Below are 21,808 nucleotides of genomic sequence, written 5' to 3'. Positions count from 1 at the left end.
AAGACCTTTTAAAAGTAGCTTACTTTTCCATTCTTGTAGGGTACCGGCGCTGAAACTGTTACACACTGCACACCAAGTAGATGTTTTACTCCAAGAAACACAACAAAGTTGGTCTAGATCGTGCTGAGGAAATCCTGTGGCCACATTTGCCACATTTTCTTAAGGCAAGTAGCCTTTTCCAATTTGTCATTATTGAGAATATTAACTAAAGTTTAGAAACTACCACAAACTAGCTAGCTAAATGCACTACAGCTGGCTTAACAGACCTGATTTCATATCTCACTTACCTTTCTGCTGTTGGAGTAGTTGTTTTAAGAGTTCCAGCTACACTGATCTGACAAGAAGCACTAGGAAAAAAGGATACTTATCTGCCCAAACTAAATTAAAAAAAAAAAAAGAAACCAGGGCTTGGTAGCTGCCAGCAATACTATTAGATCTGCAGCAAATTATACCTAGAAGAGCTGGGGAAACATGAGGCATTATGGCAGTGAGGAATGAGCTTGGGAGAGCTCTACAGATGACAAAAAAAGACTGCCATCTGTTGAAGTCAGTCCTACCATTTAAGTTCATAGACTAAATTCATCAAGATCAGCCAGATTCACCAGAGCTTCAAGGCTGTTTAAGTTTGATCATGCGTGATTTGCCAATATCCACACTCAGTCTTTACCTCCTTTCTCTCAAGGAGAAAGACACCAGTTAATCATGGTATATATTACGATTTCCCAATAAGCTACCCAGGTTACATTTAAAGGAGGATACTGAACTGCCTTGCTTACCTGTACAGGACGTGTGCTCCACAAAAAGGGTAGCACTGATGTTAACAGAAAAGTGGGAAATCACTATATTTCTGTTTAAGATAAAACAAGCAAGGACTACCAAATAATTTAAAAATGACTAATTACAACAGCTGTTTCTCAAAAATGCTTTGCCATTCTGTAGAATACAAATATTTTAAGCTATTGATTACTTGTTTACTGTAAATTACAACCACATACAAATATACCAAAGGAAAAAGATTTCTCCTCAGAAAATACTGCAACAGGAGCTCTGTGAATTGCCTATGCTCTCAGCCAGACGGACAGTGCCAACTCAGTCAACCAATCAGAGAGAATAAACTACTGGTTACCATAATCTTGGCAAAAGATCACCTCCCTTAAAGAGTCTTTAACCAAATTTATAACGACTTGCTCTGAAGACAAGAAGAGTATGGAGCATCACCCGTAACAATATAAAAGCTAAAATGAAAATGAACATGAGCAGAGCATTGAACTTTGATACTATACTCCCAAAACTTCATTATGCTCATGACATTAGCTGAAAATGTCTAGAACATATTCTTGGAGACAACAGGATGAAACTGCTGCAGTGAAACCTAAGAAATCACAGGAAAGGATAGTACCACTGGACAGTCACGTATTAGACAAAGCCTGATTAAAACACAGAATGAAGTCCAATACTTACACAGCTTGCATCTGAATGACCTATCAACAATGACACTTACCTGAAAAGTTGGTGAATAGCCGGGAGAAGGCAGCAAATCTATTTCGAAGAAGCCACTGCTGGGCTTCCTGTGGAGTAGCTGTTGGCAGCAAATTCTGGAACAAAAAGCAGTACACAATGTTGTGAAACTTTTGACCATTTTAAAAACCACTTAAACAGAGAGTAACCATTTTACAAAATGGACTCACTTATGATACTCACATCTGTAATAGTGGAAGAAGGCTCAGGCTGGTGATTTGGAGACCCATTGCTGAAACCATAATGAATGGCAAATCAGTATACTGTAAAAACTTTGTTTTAATACAAAGGAAGAGCAAAAGCCTTGGACAAATGCAGTTAGAAATATGATGCAAAGTGACTAAAAATTAAGAATCCAATTTTTCTTAAGCCCCAGAAGCCATCATCTATTTACTCCCAAAACTGCTTGTAAACCATTTCCTTTCTACTGTCCTGGAATCATGACCATGGTATGTTGAATGTGCCTGATTTTCTCTGGCATCTTTACAGCTGTTATCCGAAACTTTGTGCCACTAAGTACAGTCATCCTTGGTAAACTGGTCTGACTGGAGAAGCCAAAGGTTAACTCAGAATTTGAGCACATGACAGCTCACTTGGAGAACACCCACTCCTGTAGCCAGGTTTTGGTGGTGGTGGGTCTTCTACTATACACTTTGTGGCCAAGTGATGCGTGCAGGCCAGATGGGACAAACATGAAAAAACTGTGGGGAACCTGCCACATCACCTGCAACCACTGTGACCCTCATAAGAACAAGAGGTTTGTAGAATGTTATTTGCTTTACTCCTCATGAAATTAAAAGAGCAAAGGAGATTGATGTCCCAAAAACAGAAACCATGAGAAATCAGTATTAGGTGGGCAACAGTAGAAACGGGATTCAATTGTGTTCTGGGTGAGCTATTAATATGTTCTGCTACTGTGGTCTCCAAAGCAGGACAATGAAAAGCACACATGGTGCTTATGTGACAACAAAAGCTGTAGACAGAAGAGAAAAGATCTGATAAGAACAAAACCTTACCATCTCACTTCAAAATACTGTCTTAAGAATGGCTCACTTTGCAGCTAACCGCATTTATCCAATCAATACTGTTACCTTCTCCCCAATAAAATTTCAATATGCAAATGTTAACATGTATTACTCACATTACACATGCTTTTTTTAACGTACATTATACTACTAATGGGTACATAACAGTTTCTTAAGGTACTTTAGTGAAAGGAAACACTTGGGACTGGGTCCTATAGTTGTGCTGACATCCCTCAGCCATGCAATGAAGTCACAACCTGACTATTCAAGCAAATGGGTGAGAGTGTCTGCAGTTCAAGTTAGGTGGCTGGCACCCACCTTACCAGGCCTATACAAAAGTCTAAAACTGTTTTACAATACAGCAAATGGTAGCATCAGGCAAAATCGTAGCATCAGGAAAATCTGAACACAGACAATGCAGTCTCTGGGTATTATGGCCACAGTTGCCCTAGGTTACCCTTTGGGTGTTAAGTACAAATCCCTTCCCACTTCTGCTGGTCTCCAATGAATGCACAGTACTATTGCCTAGAGAGACTGTTGGATATGAATGTTGCTCCAAAGACTAGAATGATATAAATCAGAAGGAGAATGAAGACAGTTTGAGATGGGATTGCTTAACATTTGCAATTCCTCATACAAACTAATTTCTGAGCACATGTAGATCATACATGCATTGCACTGACCTAATTCATACCAAACAAAGGGTAGGCACAGCAGTAGCCAGAAGACATCTTCAAGTAAGGAACATTAACTGCAAGACTGTAAAATTAATATTAAGGCCCTACTTGTTCCAATCAGAGCCAAGGGATTTATCTCAAGACACTTTCTAAAGCAAAAAACATCTACATACCAATGTTATGAAGTTAAATATTTCAAGTTACTTCACGAGTAGAACTTGTGTTCAAATTTGTGTAAACCTAACCCTACTAAAACACGATTACTCACTGAGAATGCATATAGAGAGACAGAAATGGTATAAAGGGAAAGAAATAACAGATGGTTAGTCTTGCAGGGTCATTTTTTTAAATATTTGACATTATGTAAAACTAGGAACATTTTCTTAAGGAGTAGGGAGAAGCCATCTACATTCTGGTCCTACGTCCATCTCTACAAACTTGTTAACCACCATCAGATATGCTCATTTTCTAGGGCCTAACCCAGTGAGGGATAAAGGGTACTATACTACAAAATGACACAAGATGTGGATTACAGAAGAGTTTAAGGCTTTAACTGACACACACCCATATACAAGAGTACAAAACCTTTTCCACCTCTGCTGTTCTCCAATGAATACAAAGTACTACTGTATGGCCACATATTTTTACTCTGCCCTAAAAATGACAGACCTCATTCTTTTTTTTAATAGGGGAACAATAAAGTTTTTATTGTTTTGCAGCTGGCTCTACTGGCATTTTGAAAGACTGACTCATCTATGCCAGTGAAAGCTACATAAAGCACTCTGACAAAATGAAGAGTGCAGAGTAAGGGTGAAATTCTACTTTTAAGGATGCACAGATTGCTAGTACGGCTCAAGTAAGAATGGACAAGCTTTTTTACTTCTCGACTATTTATTGTTTTATTAAAAAAAAAAAAAAAAAAATGAGAGGCAATAACAGGACTGAACAGTGAAACTAACTACCTTGATTCAGGCTGAGGAAAGCAGGAACCACACAAAATAAAATCCACTAGTTTAACAACATTTCACACAAATTAAGTTTTGTACCTACAATACACTCTAAATCATACCTCTCAACTGTCCAGATTTTCGCAAAAATGTCCAGATTTTTGTCTTTTATATTTGGTCTGTCTCTCAAAAAGCTGTGGTTTTCTGACAAATCTTTGAGGATTGAAGTCACTACGTAATACTAAAAAATGACAGACATTTGAATTTTAGATTTCATATCCTTCTGAAAATACTTGTAAAGCAAAACATGTTCTAGTGGGTCTATATCACATAGTCGAAGTTTTATAACTTCGAACACAGAATGTTCGAACCATTCCGTTCGAAGTTACAAAACTTCGACTAGTGATTAGAAAACAGAAACCTCCCCTTACGGAGATTTCCATTTAAACGCTAGAACTTGTACAAGTTGGAACTTTTTTGTCTCGACCATATGGGGTTCGAACTTGTGCAAGTTCGACTATGTGATAGGAACCCTGTTCTAGCAACTTTCTAAAGTTATAGGAGCAAGATTTAAAATCTGTCCTTATTTTTTTGGCCTTTGTCCCACCATTATTTCTGGCTTTGTCCAGATTTCTTGCTGAGTTTTGAGAGGTATGGTCTAAATGGTGTTACAAATGTCTAAAGTCTCAGGAACACCACTTACACAGTGTATTGTAGAGACAAAAGTGCTAACTTCAGTTGGATGGAATTTGATTAAATTAGTGGATTTTAGTTTGCTAGTTACGGTACTGCTTTTCCCAGTCTGAATCAGTTTTTTGTTTCATAGGTTCAATGTGCCACTTGGAAGGATGAGTTTTGTTGGTTTGATTTTGACAGAACTGAACAGTATTGCTAGGTATGAAGAGGTTACTGTGTAACTGCCAAGTGTGGTTTATCTGTTTAATAAATGGGCAAGTGAACTAGTCCTTCTCAAACCCTTTTCAGCTGAGTAATAACAGCAAGGGGTATGTTTAACATACATATTATACAGACATACATGTGCAAATTAGTTTTGCCAAATGACATGTCTTTGGGAAATGTGTATGTGTGGGGGGGCACCCAGAGAAAACACTGGACACCCACAGGCAGAACATGGAAAATTCCACAAAGACAATGACCAGAGGTCAGGACTGAACCTTAATCCTTCAACTGTGATGCAAACATCTTAGCTCTAAGCTAGATACTGAGAGTATAATAGTAGTTTACCAACACGGCTGGATAGAGTTCACAGATTACTACGGTACTAACTATACTTCTAATTGAAACAGTAAGATTACATAGTCACTGTACATTTTGCAAATGCAACAGCATCAGCAAGTGACCTCAAGGTATATTTAAATTAGTTTATTGCACATGCATGACTACCATTTCTCAGACTATGAACCTACACTGTTTTTATATAGCATTTGTTACCAGTATGCGTACACTTTGTGCATTTGCTGAAAATGCCCAAAGGACTAATCTAATAACTTAGTCAAAAAATGAACATAATGCAAATAAAGTTATTTCCCCTTCTGACTTCTTCATTTGCTTGTTATCTAGGGAACATAGCATTCACTCAGTAGTCAAAATTATACATTTCTCTGGTAATTAATAATTTGTTTACTTTTATGACAGAGTGGGAATTGGTTTATAAAACCAGTTAGTGGAAATTGCAGAATGGAAGATTATATGGGTTTGCATACAATACATCAAGCAGTTCAACTAAAATCTTTATGGTAAACAATTATGTGGAGATGCACGTGCAGAACCTACAAGTGTGAGAGAAATGAGAATAGATTCACACACCTACAGGTAAAAAATAAAAAGACAAGCCAAAAAATAACTGACAATGAAATCTCACAGTAACAAGAGAACAGGCTGACTGCTGAAGAAAATTAACTAACTATTCTGACAGGAAAAGTTAAGAGTATTAGTGCACAAAAGACTAAAAGGAAAGTCAACATGTGACACCTCTTGGGGAAACAAAGGGGAATGAATTGCATTTCTGATAAAGGAATCACTGCAAAAAGGAGCAGTTTCATCTCAGTACAGGGAGAAATACAACAAATTTCAGTGATCCTACAAAAGATCAAACATGAGAGGTTTCAAGAAATGGCCATAAAGTTATTAACAGAAACCTTTAATGTGAAGACGTGGGTACACACAAGAACTAATAAAGCATGGTAAACACAAGAAAAACATATGCTAACACACACACAAAGGGAGCCAGAAACACAGAAGCCATTGTCCAGCCTGCTGAAGAAACAAATGATTCAAACAAAGATCTAGCTATGGATTATTTGGCAAAATAGGCTTACGTCTGAAAGTAATGAAGGAATATTTGAGGGGACGGAATACTGCTATATCCAATATGTACCTAAACAGGTGAAAAGCAATAACACAGAACAAAGGAAAATGTTTCAAAAAAGGAATTTTTTAAAGGACTGAGATAAGGAATATGTGCAAAGAAGAAACAAGGTGCAAAGGCTAAACCGGATTATGCATGTACAAGTGACAATGACAAAGAAAATTAGGGCATTTAAGGTAAGCCACCATAAGACTGCAGAATCTTACACTCTGATATACAACTGGAGGGATAAGACACAGAGTTCCAAAACAAAGGTAGGTTTGGAAATGCCTTTCTCCATGCTAGATCTATCAGACTACAGATGTGCCTGATAAAGGTCATGCTGCATGAACACCAGAAGTAAATGTAAGCTTTAGGGTGGGAATTACATGTCTGATGTCCCCAATACCAACCCCCCCCAAAAAAAAAATATATAATCCAAGCACCAAGACCAATACAAACAGTTTTTACTCAACTGTCTTGAAAGTCGCTGCAGTTTTTGGGTGTGTGCGGAAGTTTTACTCTAGCTAGAGTTAAATATCCCATTTTATGCAGGCTTTCAAATATTAAAAGGGATGGTGACAAGCTCTGGGTAGAAGTTGTGTGCACCATTGTTCAAGGCTAGAAGATGAGGTCAGCTGGAGATCTGAAAATCTCAACAATGAAACTGAACAGTAATGTAACCTCAGAAAGAGAGGCATAATCAGATGTACATAAACAATCTGGACCTGATTTAGAACAACCAGCTAAGGCTCCTAAAAAAGAATATACTTGATGTAATGTTGATAAAGCATGAGAGCATTACAAAGTAAACAGATTCATATGGACTCCACACAGGGTAACAATCAAGGTTCATTTTGAACTTATCAATGAATATCTCCAAAAGGAAAACATTTTATGACTACAGACTAAAAACTGTGACTCTCTAATGAAAGTCACGAAAGACATGAAACACAACTGAATATGCTCTTCAGCTACAATACAACATGGAAGATAGGTTGCTCATGCTTAATAAAATAAAGCCATTAACCCCTAGGTGCCTTACACAGAGGGCAGATTAAACAGCTTACTAAGAACAAAGACAGAAAACAACACAGGTAAAATATTACTTATGAAGTATTCTTGAATGGCTCCTGGAAAACATTTTTTTAAACACATATAGGGAATTAAAAGGTAGGGCTTACTCAACTATGACAGAAAATGACAAATGAAAAAGTAGCAGCAGAATTTTTTGCTACTTTAAAGTATGCTGCTCACCTTTCAAGCATGTTTTAAGATCGACTTCAGTCAATTATGATCTATACTTCAGTGCACTTTATTTTGCAGTCATGGACATTTTGGCAGGGCTGATGGTACAAAGGGCAATGAAACTGGTGCCAAGGGTTAGCAGCACTGGGTGGAGAAATGAAAAGGTCTAGCTGGTTCTCATCATCAAGGTGGTGGTGGGGCTTACTTCCTCCCTGGCTACAGCACTGGTTGAAGCCAGGGGCTGTAACTCAGACTGCATACGATAACACATGTTGTGAACTGTAATAATGTCACTGCAAGACAGGGAAGGGGTAGAAGGCAAGTGCAAGTCAAAGAGGAAAAGCCTCATCTGACATCAGGATGGTACCATGCGTGGACACCTATTACCCCCCTTCCACATCTGTGGAGATTGAAAGGGGTCCTAGGACACAGCAGACAGTATACACAAATGGCATGGGAGAACGAACAAAAAAAAAAAAAAAAGCAAATGCGGAAAACAAAGGATATGTTGCTGTTTTGCCAACGGTTATGATCCACCCTCCCTCCCCGAATAATATTACAGCAGAAATAAGTTAATATTTTGGATGCAGTAGAAAAACATTATCCATAAACATAAAAAGGTTTTGCTTTTTTCCAGTCACTTGCATTACAATTTGAATACAGCCTCACACATGTTCATTTTCAAAGTAATGCATTTTACCTGCAGTAAATACCTAGTTGACAATCTAAGAGCAAGGGTGTATTGGTGATACAAGAAAAAAAAATACGCTAAATTGTTCACCAATTTAAGCAGCAATGTGTACAAGTACAGCACACAGATGCTATTGCTATTTCCATGATGACAAAGCAGGCGGTTGCAATGCCCCAGAAGACTAAGGGAGGCTCTCTCTAAAAATAAAAGACAAGCATGAATAACTATCAAAAGCAGCCAATTGAAGAGAGTATCTGGCAAACTCAAATGTTGAGGGTTATACCCAAACACATTAGGTTCACCTCGCATCTGTTGCAAAAATGTATGTAAAGAGAAAGTAGTATATATTATAAAAATATATGCATGCTGACTAATGTGTAACATAAGCAGGACTGGGAAAGGTTAAGTAAGGTGTTCCTGGAACTGAAGGAATGTACTGTGGAGGAATCTGACCAACTGCATGAAAGACTTCTGAAAGATGGCCAAAAGGCATTAGCTATTTCAGTGCACTGCTACTATTCCTGTAATATTTCTAGGGTTGTAACTGGCGACTTTAAAGAAAGGGCACTACTGTGGTTGAAATATACTGAGACAGTTGGGGGTAAAATGAATAACCCACAGCTACATATTAGCAAATGAACCACAGTGGTGGGAAAGCTAATAATAAATTAGCAAGCTGTAAGAATTTAGAAGCCATAGTACAGTTTTAGGGGTTTAAGTTAGTAGGTTATTTCTTGTTGAATGCAAATATAGTGTCTCTCCTTGTTGCTGCATAAAAAACCTTAGCACTGTTAATATCACTGCTGCCAAATAAGAAAGGATGTGATAGAAGGTGGATAACTGAGCAACTACGGATAAGGAAGACTTTGGTCTAGTTGAAAAATGTATCTGACCACAAAGGGGGTAACTCATGACTGTTTCACAAGGTACAAAATCCCATTTTAGTTTAAATGCCCATAAGTAATATTTAAGAATACAAAAACACAAAACAAAGGCTAGATATTAGTAGCATCTAAATGTCAAAATGATGAGAATGGCACTAAGCTACACTCACTGAAGAAACTTTGTAATTAATCTTGGAAAAGTAAAGAAATATTTGAAAATAAGGTGTCAAGCTTTTTTAATGTAATCAAACCACTGAAAATGGAAAGGACAGAACACGTTTCTATGTTTAAAAAATTACAACATACAGATTTTAAGGATTTGATAACCTTGTTGTAAAATAAAGTACTCTTCAGATGTGATGTTTAATAAATAAAATTATAAATTATCAGTTGTATACAGGTAATTTCACCCAGACAGGTATCTTATATTTTACTTATCTGCGAAGGAGCACATTGAAATACTCAGATCTGTTCTGGTCAGCAAGTCAAAAAGTAAGCAAAACAAGAAATAGACACAGCATTTTAGTAAGCTCATAATCATTGTGGAGAATTTAACACTAAGAATAAGGCTGGAAAAGTTTAATCAGAATTCAGCAAGTTAAAAACCAAGAATATAATTATATTTAGTACCATGCTGTAGAAATGGATGAAAATATGAAGCTTGGAATCAGAACTAAAGAGATAAGAACAGAAGACAAAATCAGATACCAATGTGAGGGGAAAAGAGCCCCCACACACACACACACACACTCTGTATTGGGATTCAGAGCTGTGGGGATGGGAATGGAAGAAATAAATGTGTTTAAGAAACCAGGATAACTTCCCTGAAAACAGAACATTTTTAACAGGAATACACATAGCTAAAAGACAATTTATGGCCAGTAACGCACCCAGCTTGCTATCTGTTGTTATATTACTATATGTATATTCACAACTTATGTATGCTTTTGCTGGTTTAAGGTAGCACTGTAATGACTGGTATTAAACACAAGCACACTTCCTCATGTTGAAAGCAACATGTACAAAACAGATGCAGCATTTGTATGCCTTATTAATCAGAAAAATCATTTTAACTGCAATGTAACCAGAAAAATGGAATGGAAGGTTTTCCTACAGGGGGAGCGGTGAGCCATATAATCAAGGATTTTAGCAGTATGAAAGACTTCAAGCTAGGCATGCTTACAGAAACCATATCTTCCCACTCAACAGTATGATCATCTACTGTTGGCCAGAAAGGTATCTTACAAGCAGTGCCAAATATCCCAACAATGATGTAATGTCATGCTCAGAAACTTGCTGCTGAGTTTGCTACAGTCAGGGGGCAGACCTGCTGGCTTAAGGGACATATGGACTTGCCTCTAAAACTGAACACTTGAGACCATGTATGTAACATCAGGTCTTGGCTTCCAATTTTAGAACAATGAGACAGAAATCTGGTACTGGGTGAATACATCATGTGCACCTGCATCTAAGCAAACTGAGAAACCAGTGTCTGCACTACAGTGCCTATGCATAAGGTTACACTTGAACATAAAATACACTTCCTGCAAAACAACTAAAAGTATGTGCACCTGTATTTGCAAAATTCTAGGTTGCCAATGAGCAGGAGAAGCAACATTCATGCAAAGGATTTTTCTAACTCAAATTCAGGGACAAGTTTCAGCTGTCCAGTATTGGCAAAAGGAATACAGTCTGAGCAGCATTTCAGAGCAAGCCCTAATTTGCCTGAGGAGAGGTAACGAATAACAAGCTGAGGGAGAAGACAAGGACCTGGTCTAAGGTCAGATAGGAACAGGATATATGAAAAGGATCAGAGCTAAGACTGGCAACCCGGCAGACTGCAGTGAAAAGATCAGTCCCAGTGGGGGTTAGCGTTTTCTGCAAGAACCTATGGACAGCTTTCAGGTCAGCAAGACAATGATGGAGATGTACTAGGGCTGGGTATAGTCATCTAAGGCAGGTAAGACCTCCTTTTAGCTTTATGTTTGACACTGACTGACAAATTGTTGGTCATTGACAATTTGTTGAGAATGTTGGCAACAATGTTAAAAGAATATGGCTAAAAATGGAAGAAATTGATGTGTAGGCCAGAGTAGGAGTATTTGAGGGCAACAGCTGTAGGCTTCAGACACAGGGACCGACAGGTAAGAAGGTGTAGCCCATCCCCCAAGTGAAGACAAGTCAAGGGAGCATCAGAGTAAGGTGACTTGTTACATGACCACTTTCCTGCCTTCAGCTGTTCAATAAAATTACAAAAAGAGAAAAGAAAAGTACAGTTTTGTACCTACCATAAATGTAGATGTCCGAGAGACATGCAACTGCAGTCATAACATGCGGGTTGTCCTGCCTCAGGCAGCCCTCGGTCGGCCGGATTCCAAAGTCTGGGTCCGGCTGATGGCGCATTTCTCTCCGACGTCAGAGCGGCTGGAGTATATAGGCATCAGCCGACGCCATTTTCTTCAGTGTTTCTTGCCCCAGATGCCAGGTGCCCTCCAAGGAAGGCTGTAATCAAATTGGTAGACAAAAACAGGATTCCAAACAAATACATTGGTAATAAAACAAATACACCATAACAGATATCCCCAGCTAAGAGTGGGGGGGATAGGAGTGGACCCTAGGCATAGAGGGGTATGGAGGGAGGGAAACCGACTGCAGTTGCATGTCTCTCGGACATCTACATTTATGGTAGGTACAAAACTGTACTATGTCCTTCAAGAATGCAACTGCAGTCATAACATGTGGGTAGAATACCATAGCTTAGCTGGGGGAGGAGGAATGCTCTAGGAAAAAGAAGGTGTGGCAATCAAACCCTGCAGGACTGCCGAAGCAAAGCCTGCTCTGGATCTGGAGTATAGAGGGAGATTGTAGTGTTTGGAGAATGTATGCACGGAGCTCCATGTAGCAGCTTCTAGAATGTCCTTTCTAGGCACCCCTCTTAAAAATGCTGCAGAGGTGGCTGTAGCTCTGGTGGAATGTGGTCTGACATAGGCTGGAACAGTCTTTCCATGAAAGGAATAACAGAATCTGATGCAATGTCCAATCCATTTAGAAATAGTCCGTTTTGAAATTGCTTTTCCTTGGACTGCAGGGGCGTAAGCTACAAAAAGCTGTTCAGACTTCCTACTGGCCTTTGTTCTGTCCAGGTAGTATCGAAGTTGTCTATGAATATCCAAGGTATGTAAAAGCCTTTCCCCCTTATTCTCGGGATTGGGAAAGAAGGCAGGCAGATGAATGGCTTAATTTAGAGAAACCCTAGATACCACCTTTGGCATAAAGGTAGGGTTATAGTCCTTAATGAAACCCTCTCTCTGTGGAAAATGATAAAGGGTGGTATTGCCATTAGGGCCTGTAGTTCCGAAACCCTTCTTGCCGAGGTAATTGCCAACAGGAAGGCTGTTTTCCATGAGAGAAATTGCAAGTCAACTGAAGCTGCTGGCTCAAAAGGAGGTAGAGTCAGTTTTTCTAAGACAAAATTGAGGTCCCAGGCTGGCACTGGGGCCTTTCTTGGTGGCTTAATGTTCTTGATTCCCCTGAGGAATTGTCTTAGTAAAAAAACAGGAGGATCAGTGTTGTATCTAGCTGAAATAGCAGATGCATGTATTTTTATTGAAGAATATGAGAGGCCACTCTGTAACATATCTGCCAAATATTCCAAGATAAGTGGGATGTTCAGTAATGATGCATCATGCCCTTTGCTGGTATTCCAATTGCTGAATCTTTTCCACTTTGCTAAGTAAACCTTTCTGGTGGACGGTCTTCGAGCATCTGTTAGTATCCGCTGAACTTCTTTGGAGAGAGGTAAGCTGAATTCATTTATGGGATCTCCCAGGCTGTTAGCTGCAGAGTCTGAAGGTTTGGATGCAGTGTTTCGAAACTGTGCTGAGTCAAAAGTAGAGGCCACTGAGGGAGGGCCCACCTCCTGGTGTGACATATGCCCCGCAGTAGTGGGTACCAGTGTTGTCTTGGCCAATCCGGAGCTATTAATATTCCCTTGGGCTTCTCTGCTTTGATCTTTAGTAATACTGAAGTCATCAGTGGCAGAGGTGGGAATGCATAGATTGCTAGTGAGCTCCAGTTGAATGAAAGAGCATCTATTTTCCAAGCCTTTGGATGGTATGTCCTTGTGCAAAATTTTGGTAGTAGATGATTGAGGTGAGAGGTAAATAGGTCCACTTCTGGCTTGCCCCATGTGAGTTGTCTGAAAGCGGATGCAACCTCCACTCGTGTGGATCTGTGAAATTCCTGCTTAGGCTGTCCGCCAACACATTGTCTTTTCCTGGAACAAACTGTGATTGCAACTGGATGTTTAGACTCAGTGATTTCTCCCAAAGCTGCATTGTCAGTCTGCAAAGGGGGTAAGAGTGAGTGCTTGTTTATGTACCACATCACAGTGGTGTTGTCTGTCCGTATCATTAAGTGGCCTTGCTGGAGTTGGTTTTGAAAAGCCTCGATAGCATGCATTACTGCCAGCATTTCCTTTTGATTTATATGCAGATGTGTTTCGTTTGGAGACCATTGTCCTTGTATGCACCTGCCTTCCATGTGCGCCCCCCCCATCCGAGGTCTGAGGCGTCTGTAGTCATGGTCTGTGTTATCTGTGGTTTTTTGAATGACAAACCTGTGTTTTCCTGGCTCACCAAAGCCCACCATTGGAATTCCTTTTGTAAGCATGGAATGAGTGGTATGATTGTCTCCAAGTTGTTGCTGTGCTGAGACCAAACGCTTTTTAGGTACCATTGAAGCTTTCTCATGTGTAGTTTTGCTAATGGAACCAGTAGAATGCAGGATGCCATGTAACCCAGGGCCTGTAGGAATCTCCTTGCAGTCATCTGGGTGAGTTTTGCTAAACCTTTGAAGTATTGAGTTAACTTCTCTTGCTTGTCTTCTGTCAGGTAAGCCATTTGAGAGGCTGTGTCTAGTTTGGCTCCTAAAGATTATTTGCTGGGATGGCTGCAGTCTTGACTTTTGGAAGTTGACTGTGTATCCCAGAGCTTGAAGTAATCGTATGACATATTCCAGATTTTTGTCAACATCAATTTGTCGTCCGCTTGTATGAGGCAGTCGTCCAGCGGGTAAGATTTGTATACCCTGGAGCCTGCAATGAGCAATTACTGAAGCCAGGCATTTTGTAAACACTCTGGGCGCAGTAGATAAGCCAAATGGCAATGCTGAGAATTGATAATGCTCTGGCCCTGCAAGAAATCTGAGGTATCTTCTGCAACTGTGTCTGATAGGGACATGCAGGTATGCCTCCTTGAGGTCCAGAGTGATCAGCCACGACTCCTTGCCCAGCATGGGAAGGAGTTGCTGTAGAGTCAGCATTTTGAACTTCGGTACTATGAGAAAGGTGTTTAATGCGGACAAGTCCAGTATTGGTCTCCATTGAGTTTCTTTTCTTGGAACAAGGAACAGTCTTGAGTAAAACCCCTGTTCTTGTTCTTGTTCTTGTGGAACTCTTTCTATTGCTTTAATTTGAGTTAGCAGAGAAATTTGCTTGATAGCCTCTGCCCTTTGATGTTGTGGTAGATTTGGCATGCCTTGTTTCCTTGGTAAGGTATGGAAATGAAACCTGTACCCTCGGTCTACAATGTCTAAAATCCATTTGTCCTTTGTCAGTCTGTGCCAGTTTTTTGCAAACAGAGATAATTTCCCGCCCAAGGGAGCTTCTAGTTGTTCCCTGGTAGGCGGTAGTAGAGGAAAGTCATTGAGATTGTGGTTGTTGGGCAGGAGAAACCCCTGCGTCACCTCTTTGGTTTCCTGGCTGCCATTGGCGTCCCCTGTAAGGGCCTCTGTATTGGCCTCTTCCTCGGCCACGTCTGTTCTTACCCCTTGAAACTTTTCTGGATTAGGAAAGGACCAGTTTTTTGAAGGCCAATTCCTACTGAATCTGGGGGGTTGAACCTGGAGGAAATCCTTTACAGTTTGAACTGATTTTGCTTTTTCTTCGATGGTCTTTAACACATCCTTAGCATTTGCACCAAAAAGCTTGTTCTTTTCCAGAGGTGCATCCAGAAGTTTTGCTTTTACATGATCTGGTAGAGGTTGATCTTTTAACCAAGCATGTCTTCGCATCACTGCCCCTCCCTGTCATAGCTGCCCTACATGAAGCTTCCAGTGCATCATATCCACACTGCAGGAAGTGATTGCTTACTTGCTGAGTGTTATGTACAGCTTCCTGCAAAGTCTTCCTGTCTAAAGGATCAGGAGAAGCTAGTGTTTTTTGTAAATCTTCTAAGAGATAATCCTGATATTGGAACATATGAAAAAGGCAATTTAAAGCTCTCATAGATAAAGTAGTGGAAGTGTAAACCTTTTACCCAATCTCTAATGACCTTGCTTCCCTGTTGGAGGGCAAAGGGTTTTTTGAGGTGGAGGCTGAAACTCCTTTAGGCCCCTGTGAAATAGTTTCTAAATCAACAGTATGGGCCCTGAATAAATGGGAATGAGTTTCTGGGACCCTGTAATACCTGTCTGGCTTGGCTGGTGCAGGAGGGAGAGTATCAGGGGTAGCACTAGAATCAGAGTACAAATCATCCAGAACATCAAGTACAGGAGGAATAGCTAAGGGCCTGTGCTGAGGTTCTTAAGGAAAGTCCTAAGGCGTTTCCTGGAATCAGAATATTCCTGGCCCTGCCACTTGAAATGTTCCCTCATGGTGTGCAGAACTTCCCCAAAGGAAATATCCTCAGGAGGGGAGGCCGAAGGTATGGAATCTTCTGCATCAGAGTCCTCATAGGTCTGGAAGAGCTCTTCCTGGCTATCAGAGTGGACAGAGCCCTCAGAGTCTTCATCTGAAGGAGTAGGGTCAGAGGGTTCAACCCGGGGCCTTTTATCAGGAGGAGGCTGGGATGCTCTCTCAGGATGGGTCTGTGAACCTCTAATCATGGAAATTAAATCAGCAGCCATGGACATAATTTGTGTCTCTGGAGTCGGCTGAGGTAAGGAGGAGTAATATGCTTTGTTTTGCTGGCTGCCTTAGCCCTAGTGTAGGCCTTAATAGACATGGCCATAGGGGGCCTGGCAGCTCCATCGCAGGAGTGACCTTGTCTACAGCAATGGTCTCGGCATTTCTCGGGTATCCGGAGGAAAATCTATAACTGGCGCCGGAGTAATGTCTGGAATCGAGTCGCCGGTAATGCGGTGTCTTCGGTTCGAGCAGTGGAGAGACCGTCTCAGAGGGAACCGAGCACTCGCGCTAGGTTTTGGCGTGGAGTCGGAGTAGACACGGGCGAGGATGTCGGTCCCGGTCTTTTCGCTTTTGGAGTTTGTGAAGTCGGAAGATCCGACGGCATGGTATAAGCAAATTTATCGCAAAGTCTTCAGCGAACGCCTGAGAGTGCGCTTGTTGAAGCGAGCACAGGCTACACAGGCCGAGACGTGTGGTCTGGGCCCAGGCAAGGGAGGCAGTAAGAGTGGAAATCCTTATGAGATATTTGTTTACCACAAAAAAGACAATTGTTAACTTTTTCAGTAATTTCTGACATCGGCTGAGGCAAGAAAAGGTCCCCAACGGGGTACTTAGCTTTTGATGACTTGTATAAAAACAGGAGCTGACCGACCGGCACTTGCGAACCGCTTCTGCTTCGGGCACCGCGCGGCAAGAAAGACTGAAGAAAATGGCGTCGGCTGATGCTTATATACTCCAGCCTCTCTGACGTCGGAGAGAAATGCGACATCAGCTGACGTCGGACCCAGACTTTGGAATCCGGCCGACCGAGGGCTGCCTGAGGCAGGACAACCCGCATGTTATGACTGCAGTTGCATTCTTGAAGGACATCAGGAGGAACACATCACAGTGAAAATTCTGGAGAGTTTACACTGGCTCTTTAGTGTGTGGAAGAAGCGCATATACAAACACAGACAAGGTAAGGGAACAGCTGGAGTACATAAGATGATACGGTGTGCTGGTACCACAAATCATCTAGTAGGCTACTGAGACATTAAGATGGCAATAGCAGAGTGCCATAGCTGCTTGGAAATAAAAGTCTACATAAATAAATATTTATGTACACAAACATATCCTTAGATACAAAGAAAGAGCATATCAAAAGGTTAGGCAAGGAACTATCGTGGAACCTCAGACAGAAGGTATCCCATCAGCTTCAGACTGTAGGATGCCCTCCCTAAAAAGTTTTTCAGTTAACTATAAGATCTTGCTGTTACAGTTCATTTAACTGCCTTTACAGTGCCTGCAAGTGGTCAGAGTTAGCTCAACTCAGTAAAAGGACTGGTCATCCAATAATGCCAGGATTTCAGAAGGAGTTTGCATACATATTAGCAGGTAAACGACATTAGTAAGATGCAAGGGGTGGCTCAGGCCACTTGTGGGACATACTAGAGCATTACATAGTGGCTAGGAAAATACCAGGCAAGATGGCTCTCATGATCTATGGGATGATGGACAACTGCAGAAAAAGTATACACAACACTTTTCAAATGACATCACTTATTTGATAGGCAGGGGACAGAAAACAATTACTTTAGGTCAGTGGAAGTTTAATGCCTATACAGTCTACCCAAGGAGCAGATACGTACAAACAATGACCTGGTCCATCTTTCCCTACCTTCAGAACTGGAGTCAAATTCTTGCATGGCACAAAACTCTTCTTCTCGACTCACTTCTGTGTATGGAAGGGCTGCTCCTCAGATCTCTGTTAGCCCACAGAAGGTAAAGCCAGGAAAAGGAAGAGACAGAAAGGAGACAAGGGCTCTTGGAATCAATTTCGACCCCATACCAAAAAGATGAGTCATACAGGAAGATGGAACTGGTTCTGTACATCTGTTATGGCAAGTACATGATTTTTATATGTAACAGGACTAGCTCATCTTCCTGTATATTTAGAACAGAGTCCCATGCATGACCTGTTGGATGGATCCTAGCAAAGAAAAAATCTTAAAGCTAAATCCGCAAAAGGAAAGACAGCTGGAGATAGCTAACCTACAGATCTCTCAAAGGCAGATATCAGACTAATATATGCCTACTCAAACATATAACAGGAGTGGACTTGCAAGCCCGGTCAAAGATAAAGATCCACTCCTCAATACATCAATGGCCAGCATGAAATTGATAGGAGTAATACAGGTTTACCTAGTGTCCTTAAATGTAGGGTGAGAACTATAAAGGAATAACCTCATTTTAATGAGTCAAAGCAGACGCAATGGACAGCCTAAAAGTAATAAGGTGCCAAATCCTCTTGTAACATAACATACACGTTTAGCAAAAGAAGTCATCAATAACAAAGAGGGACCAATCACGCTAGAATAAACACAACCAGCAGGAATTAGTCAACAAACAGTGGCACAACCTAAAAGGTGGCAACAGCCTGTGGTTCCATGTACACAAGTACAAGATCAGTCCAAGTTCCTCGAAATAAAGAATCTGACATCCATACAGAAAAGATTAAAAGGTATTGCATAATATGTAACACAACAGCATGACTGCAATGGAATCAGACTGGGACTTAATGCATAAGATGTAAGGCCAACAACAGACCAACTCAAGAGATGAGAGAAATTACAAATTAGCAGCAAAAGACTAAAAGCATTAATCAATCAGTAATCTCAAAGCTCGACAAACATAGTCAACCCAGTGATGGCACCTGAGGAAGGCACCCTTCAAGGGTGGTTTACAAACTTTGAAATGCTAAGGATGAATGGTCAAAACCTTGGTGATAGGTGCAGAAGAAATATGAGAGAAGTCTGAACTGGTGGAATTCTTTCTGCGGGAAGACTGGTCAATTTTAATCCAGTGTCCAGATGAGTCTATGAATGTCAGCTTCTATTACTGCTCCAGTTATGACTTTGCAGTTTCACTGAGAAAGACAGGGCCAAGTAAGCAGTCACCTATATGAATCAGACACTCTTAAGGTTGTGGCCATGAGAGAGTTATCTAGGTATGCCAAGATACTTATACCCAGCAAATTCAGATGAGCTCCCTCTGCCATGCATTTGATGAACACCTAGGGAAGTGTGGCGAGACCAAAAGACAGAACTTTGAACTGCTAATATATCTGGCTCCTACTCAAAACATAAGGGACTTCCTGAAGATCTCTGCTATCTTTATATGTAGGGAGGCATCTTGTCTGGTTTCCTTACTAAAGCCATAGAAAGACAGACTTCACCACAACCATCTGGAACTTGGTTTTCTTTACATAAAAGATTTAAGTCACTGAGGTCCTCCTTTTTCTTGCAAATTATAAAGAACCTGGAGTTCACAGGTTCATAGGATGACACTAGGCTATTGGCCCAGAGGCCCTTATAAACCTAGCTAAGAATTTCGCCCATGCTCCCTCAAAGTCAGCACCTGTTTCTCCTGTCTAGCAGGGGCACGGGTGGGATCCCAGGGGTGTATTTTCAGTTTCCCATCTAGGTTCCTCTTAAAGAGGGCTAGAGCGGTACTCTGCTTGACATGGAGAGGGAGTGTAACACAGATAGGGGAGTCTTTGGGACACAAATCTATTCCACCAACAAGTTTGATTAATGTCACAAACCAGGTTAAGGTCTTGCGTGCAGGTTGCTCAAGTGGAGTTTTTCTTACGGATATGCAGCAACTCCATCACGGCTGGGTCTGAGATGGCTTTGTATGCCATACACAGATCATCTCTGAGCAGTCTGTAGGAGACTGAGTAGAGAGACAGGGCTTTTAGCCTATCTGTATAGGATAGGTGTTTGAGACCCTGGATTTTCCTGGTCGGGAACCTCTGTGGTCTCTCCAACTGCTGCATGTGCTTGGCAACGTACATGCCGAAGGGGGCATTGTATTCGATAGTGGGTCTGATAAGGGAGGAGTAGAAGGATGTTACAACCTCCTTGTTCCTGGATGAAATACCCTTAATTATGAGGTGGGCCATGTAGAAAGCCTTCTGTACAACAGAGGCAATGGGGTAATCAAAAGTGAGGTTGCTATCAACCTGGGTGCCCAAGTCTCTCTCAACTGATTTCATGCTTAGTACATTGTTAATAATGTGATAAATAGTGGGGATGCCATTTTCCCCAAAGGGGATAATGATGCATTTCTTGGCATTCAGTTTGAGGCCATGCTTCCGGCAACAGTCATTAGTTTGGGTAATGCCCTCTTGGAGGATGTTCACATCACTAGGGAAATTTAAGACAGCGCCCAGCTTGCAGTCATCTGCAAACATGGTCAGCCACAGACTACTGATTTTGGCTTGCACCTCAGAAAAGTATATATCAATCAGTAGAGGCCCAACACCGATCCTTTGGGTACACTGCTTGTTACGGGTCTACTACTAGAGGTGGCTTCCCCTACTTTGACTGAGTGGGTTTCATCAGTGAGCCAGTTAGCTACCCATCTGGTAACATACGGGTTTGATGCCTAGCTGGGAGAGTTTATCTTTTATGCCCGAGTGGGGAAAAGTGTCAAAGGCTTTGGCTAGGTCAAGGTAGGCAGTGTACACAGTTCTTCCCCTCGTCCATGGCTTTGGTGATTGTTTCGACCAAGTTTAACAAGCATTATCTCCCCTTTGACAAAACCAAACTGTGTGGGGTCAAGCGTTTGGAGGTTGCCATTGTCCTTGTTTATAAGGTTCATGATAATGCGTTCCACGGCCTTGCAGATCAGGCTAGTCAGGCTGATGGGCCTATAATTGCCTGGGTCAGTGGATGCTCCACCTTTGTGTAAAGGGATGACAGTGGCTGTCCTCCATTCAGCTGGGATGAAGCCGGTGCTCAGGCTTTGGATTAATAGGGTGTCTAATGGAGCTGACAGCTCATGCCAGAGTTCATGTAGGATGTTATCGGGTCCCAAGGAGACTATTTTTTGCCTTTGAGAGGGCATTAAGGACCTGCTCCCTGATGATGAGGGGGGGGGGTCAGGTGCTGGGGATATCCTGGTTTACTGATTGGGGAGGACAGGGGGTGAAGTTTTCACTGAACCAGTCTGTCAGCAGGTTGGCTACATCTATGGCGTTTGTGTATGTCGTGTTATTGTCTACCAGGTTCAGAGCAAATTTGGGTGTTACCTTTGAGACTGCGGACATGTCCTTAGTGGATGTGGCCAATCTGGACTCAAAGTTAGCCTTAGAGGATTTGACCAGTGACCTTATTTGCTTGTTCAGACAAAGGAGAAATTGCTTCCAACTTGGCACCTGCTCCTCTTCTTGGTCCTGGACAGCAACTTTTTCCTTTTACTATAGAGTTTGTTTACCACTGCTGTCCACCAGACAGGTTTACTCTTCCTTGAGGAAGATGATTTGGTCCTGTCCGGTATTGCAATACAGCTATGTAGGTGCTCAAAGTTTTTTGGTGTAGGATTGGACATTAGTGCTAGTTCCAACTGAAGGAAAGTACAGTTGTGTATCTACCATAAATGTAGATGTTCGAGTGTATTCACTGTTGCAGTCATTACAATTGGGGTTATCCTGCTGGCAAGCTACTCGCAGTCGGCCTGAATTCCAAAGTCCTGGTCCGGCGTCAGTTGCTGTCACCTCC

General features: G+C 41.4%; 1 protein-coding gene across 2 annotated transcripts in view; it reads right to left on the bottom strand.

The window, feature by feature from the left end:
* TFCP2 (transcription factor CP2) overlaps positions 1-21,808 on the bottom strand; it is a 1,028,615-nt gene that overhangs the window by 261,834 nt on the left and 744,973 nt on the right. For both annotated transcript variants that reach the window (XM_044083452.1, XM_044083451.1), the window contains exons 10-11: positions 1,702-1,750; positions 1,502-1,595 (exon numbers count right to left, since the gene is read on the bottom strand). In XM_044083452.1, coding sequence (XP_043939387.1) covers positions 1,502-1,595; positions 1,702-1,750 — 143 coding nt within the window. The remainder of the gene's footprint in view (positions 1-1,501; positions 1,596-1,701; positions 1,751-21,808) is intronic.

Source organism: Protopterus annectens, chromosome 9.part0 (assembly GCF_019279795.1).
Source record: "Protopterus annectens isolate FY-2018-M chromosome 9.part0, PAN1.0, whole genome shotgun sequence".
NCBI lineage: Eukaryota > Metazoa > Chordata > Ceratodontiformes > Protopteridae > Protopterus > Protopterus annectens.
This window is presented reverse-complemented; position numbering and strand designations above follow the sequence as displayed.